Consider the following 5531-nt stretch of genomic DNA (forward strand, 5'->3'; position numbering starts at 1 on the left):
GAGACAGATTATATTCCACATTAGGAAGTTTTTACAACATAACATTTTATACATCCTAATTGTCAACTGTAATTGTTTTATATTTAATATTAATAAAGTTAATTCAATAACATACAGTAATTTATTCAATAATTAATTTGATTTCAGGTTCCGGTTCGTTTGTACTAACGTTAACTAGTTGCCAAGCAACAACGTTGAATGATAACGTGCTCAAGCCTTCAGAAACAAAAGGAAAGGGAATTTTTAGTTACATTACCAATTTATGACACCGAATGAAAACGAAAATTATTGACAATAACTACTCCTACTACTACTGCGACGATTTTTGTCAATACATCACCATTGTATAAGGACACACTTAATCGCATCAAGCTCGGGAAGGCCCTCATTACAACCGAATTATCAGGGCATAGGGCCTATAAAAAATACTAAATGTAAAACATTAAGAAGACATGGTGTATACACCAACAATATCGCAACAGTATATGTGGTATATATCTACAGTTCAAATGATACAGGCCTAATTGTTAGAAAACAAACTTTACGTAAAAATGCCTATGTTTACTTGCTATGGTAAACATTTTAAACAATTGCATTTCGTAATTATGATTAAATATTATTTATAAAGATTTTAATTTAATCCTGTTTTGGTTATTTTTATATAAAAGCTATTGATAATAGACCTAGGCCTATTTATAATGTTAAACAATAATTGATTTAATTTAAATAATATATTTAGGCACATGGGCAAGGGCCTACCAACACCGAATAAATCACTATCCAAGAGGTACAGCACATACATTTTTATATGGATTATGAGTATACTTTGACCAACACTAAGGTGGACACAAGCGAAGATTGGCATTGTAGTGTTGAACCAGGAAATATACATTCCGATACCCGATCTCTCACCATCATGCCTCCTCGATTTGTCATAACGTTAGTGGTCAATCTGTTTTTATGCTACATTGTTTTGAACAGTTTATGAAGATATGGGCTCAATACTTTATTTTAAATAGCAGCTGTATAATTTTCATGAGTACTCTAAATCGAACGTATGTTTTCCTAGCACATCACCTAATATATTTCTTGTATATAATAAAAATACCATTTTGGAACACACTTCGAATGGAGACCATATTCAAACAGTCTATAGCATTTTGCAGGCCTTATTCAATGGATTTCTGAAACCCATAATTTGTAAACACTAATTAAATTTCCATTCATTTGGGTGTTGTTAGGGACGTGAAGATCACGCGGTATGTCCATTACATCTGCAGACTTACATTATAGATTTTGTTCATATGGATCGATCTGCAATCACCGGAGCTAAGGCCAAAAATATTGTTTGTTTACCCTCCTTCACCCGCTTCTAACTCACTGAAAAAAATAGGGGCGGAAAAATAATAAAAAACTTCTTTACAAATTAAAAAAAATGTGAGTGAATTTATCTTTATTTTTTGCCAGATGCCCTACAAATTAGTCTAAAGTTGTTGTCTGATGTAAGATATTGCCATTCTAGGCCTCCGTGGGTTATTTTTTATTCCATCTGATGAGAATTGAAAAAAAAATTTTTCCACCCGCTCCTAGGCCTATTAATCATTTAAAAAAAGAAGGGCAAACAAACAATTTCTTTTATTTGGCCTAATCCAACAAATTTTGGTATCTACAGTACTGAGTGAACCACTTCACTACATCTGATGCTCCATAAATTTCGGTATAAAGAGTGGAGAAAAAAATATCGCTAGTCACAAAATTGCTAACAATTGATTTTTATTTATTTTATTTACTGACTAATATTGCTACAGATACAGATACTGATTTATGTATTGTTAAAAATAAACTGGAAATTACAATGCTCAATACTGCCAATACAAAAGTTAATTTATCTCAATATCCTATACTTTTGATTGTGATCTCGAATCCCAGCTGAGTAGAACAAGTACTTGAAACGGTCTGTGTGTGAATTCACCGTCCTCATTTTACCACTTCTAATTCTAACAATAACGGTGGTTCCTATAATGTCGGCATAGAGCGGATGGTTTTTGTTCTCCGTATAGCTTGAAACACCTTTGCAAGCCGTTCATGGTGGATCAAGCGGACGAACCAATTACTTTCTCCACCCTACCCAGCACCTTCTCAAATCAGTCTATATCCCACTTACTGATATTTCCCGCCCAGTCCGACTTACAATACCCCCAAACAGATAACATTACTGATAAGTAAAACGTTCTACACATATCCTGATTGACCCCAAATAAACTAAGTTTCCTCAAACAATAGAGCCTGTGTTTAATTTTTTCACTATTTGATCAACATGCCCCCCCCCCCCACATTTAAGCTTATTGTCGAAAACCACTCCTTGATACTGATAAGTGTTAATATCTACCTCCTTTTCTTCAATATACATTATCAGAGTCATCCTATTACTTTTCCGGAAATCGTTCGGCACTTCTTTCGTTTTATTTATGTTTAATACAAGAAAATTATGTTCACAGTATTGATAAATTGAACAATCTTAGACCGGTATAAAGAATCATTGTTATGATTGATAGTATAAGACCAACCATTGCCGAGTCGTCTGAAGATATATCTGGATAACTTGGAGATATAGATCTACAATCAATACCGTATCTTGTGGTTCCCCCGTACTGATACACACAATATCAGGAATAATATTACACTGTAACATATTGACAACGTTCGACCAAAAAATTAAAAACAAAGAAAATTAACACGGTGGAATATTCATATCAAATTATTAACTAGTACGTGTGATTCAATTGTATTAAAACTGAACTAAAGTCAAAATACATAATATTCGTTCGTTTGCAGTCATCTAAATGACGGTAAAAGTTTTGAAGCTTATATAATAATGCATCTTCTGTATTCCTATTTTTGCAGTAAGCAAATTTGAGGGGATTCTGACCATTTCCAAAATTCAGTGCCAAATCCTGAAATTCGAAATAGAGGGGGCACAGGAAGGGGCTTTTACAAATGGAGTGTAGACACTTCAACCACACCATGGTTGGGGCTGAGGTAAGAGCATTTATGATTATGGCACCTCTAGTTGGCCGGAAATGGCACTCTCAGACTTAAATTTGAATATATTTTTTTTCTCCACTTTTAAATTTTACAAAATTTATGGAGGGTGGGCCGGCTGGGCCCCCTTGAATCTTAAAAAGTGGAGGGGTGCAGGATGTGTCCCCTGTCCTGTGTCCCCCTGTCCCCACCGATCGACGCTCATGGTGATAGTCGGCAAGCATACGATTTCAAAATTCTAGGTAATAACTTATCAGGTGCACCTGCTTTTAATGCTTTTAACGCTTTAAAATGTTTTGTCACTTCTGCCTCATTGTCTTCGAGTGTAAACTCACATTAATTTAATAAACTATTATTAATCTTGCATTTATTTTCCATTCTATCACTTGAGAAATCGTGCTTATCAAATCTATTAAAGAACTCATTAAGTTCATTAGCATAATGATTGGAAATATTGTTTTAATCCTCTTTACTTTGGATTTGTTATATCCACTCTTCATGTCATTACTTTTGAATTTATTTTCGAGTTTCTTTTGTACTCTAATTTATTTTTATACATAATACTCGTTTCAACTCTTTTTGAATAATTTTGGCTTGGGCCACATCATTATTTTTAAATGCTTGTCATTTTTTCTCAATTATCTCTTATCCTTTTTATTCTTAATTAATTACATTTTTATTTATCCATCTTAAAATTCATCGCCATGCACTTTTACTTTCTTAATTGGGATCACATTATCGGTAAAAAAATTAATATAAGCGTTAACAGTTTCCGTCAATACATCCACATTCTCAGAGTTACCTTTAAAAACAATTCCAGTCACAGTAATTTCAAACTCAAATTGAAGCGGTTAAATTGATTCTTTAGACCACTGTTTACTGTAACCAACTTTGGCTACTCAACTACCTTTGATACCACGCAATGTATGATACAGTATATTATATTATATTATGATAACCATCATATACACTAATTTGAGTAAGGGCCAAAAGTTTGTGACGATTTACCGTCCAGACGTGTACTCAAATCTGGAAAAAATATATCGTGACAAATTTTGAGTTCCTATTTATGTCTATTAAATTATCGAAAGAAAGTAATTTTGCACTAACACGAATCTACAAGGACTTTTCACGCTACAAAAGCAACAAATGTGATAATTCAATATTCAAATTATTTTAGCACAGTACAGTAGAACGAGAAGAGTGTTATTCAGTATATAGGTAAGTGGAACGTACACTTCCGAATATATATTTAGTAGTTATATATTAACCACTAAAATAAGTAAATATGAGACAATTAAGAAATTTCTACATCTATTACAACATTTAAGCTTACATACATAATCCAGGTTTTACTATATAATAATTTTCAGACTAACTAATATCATTTTTGGCTATCAAGTCTCTCAAAAGATAGGAGGGTGACAAGTCAGAAGACAGTTCCCCACGCCATTTAAACTTAATTTAGTTGTACTAGAGTACCCTTTTTGTTTCTGGACCCCTCTAGCAAATATCCGGAACCGACCCAGTACCCACAGCCAAGCGAAAGGCCGCCAATCGGTAATCAAATAGAGCCCCTTTGATATCCTACTGGGAATGTATGCGCTGGGTCATTTAACTTAAGCAAATAACACTTAATTAAGACAGCTACCTCTTCAACCATTAAATAAAACAAAAAATCAATGAAATAACGAAAAGTTGATGAATAATTAAATTTTGTATGCGAAAGTTAAATATTGAAACTACAGTATCAAATAAAGTATGATATTAGAGATAATTTTATTATTTATCCATTGAAACCAAATACGTTATCATTAATACAGAAATAATAATAATATTTTTTTGGTAGAAAATGCTATTTGTGACATTTTTATTTTTCAAAATTTGATACTTTTAAAGAATAAAATTCCAATACAAATATTATTTAATGATATTTTTCACGTTTTGGAAATCGCCACCCAATATAAAGTCCCCAAATTTAGTATGTTTTAATCTTGTTCCCATTTTGAATCTGCCAAGCATTTGAATTTTTCTATGTATTTTACTGCAATTTTATGCATGGCATAATTATTTTATAGGCTGATTCGAGGTTTGCTGCTTTTAGTTTCTCGCCAAGGTTTTTGCAAAACTCTCCAGGGGCTGAAATGATACTGAGGATTTTTAACAGACAGATGGTTGGACATTTTGTAGCTCTGTCCATGTTTTCAATTACTCTGCTACCAATATTAAGTTGTTCAGCTAAACCCCTCCAGTCACGAAGCTTTGTTTCTTCGATATCAAGTTCGAGGCAAAGTTTGTAGCAGACGTCCTCTGGGAGATCGCACCAATCCACTGGACCATACATTCTTCTGCATGCTAATAAGTCAACTTCACTTTCTCTTGAGTATAGACTTTCCATTGCCATCATGTTCATATTCTAAAAATATATGCAACAATTAAAATGATCGATCCTGTTTGATTGGAATCGATTTAAAGGTATACAGTCTGTG

The 5531-nt window shown here is 33.1% G+C and overlaps 1 protein-coding gene across 1 annotated transcript in view; it reads right to left on the minus strand.

The window, feature by feature from the left end:
- Positions 1–1776: 1776 nt before the first annotated feature.
- The window catches only part of LOC117112139, a 19032-nt gene continuing 15277 nt past the window's right edge, over positions 1777–5531 (minus strand). The window contains exon 8 of the mRNA XM_033255198.1: positions 1777–5458. Within this exon, the coding sequence (XP_033111089.1) occupies positions 5084–5458 (375 nt within the window). The 3' untranslated portion in view covers positions 1777–5083. The remainder of the gene's footprint in view (positions 5459–5531) is intronic.

This window comes from Anneissia japonica, unplaced genomic scaffold, assembly GCF_011630105.1.
Source record: "Anneissia japonica isolate Jap-2015-1 unplaced genomic scaffold, ASM1163010v1 scaffold2707_len876726_cov182, whole genome shotgun sequence".
In the NCBI taxonomy this organism is placed as follows: Eukaryota; Metazoa; Echinodermata; class Crinoidea; order Comatulida; family Comatulidae; genus Anneissia; species Anneissia japonica.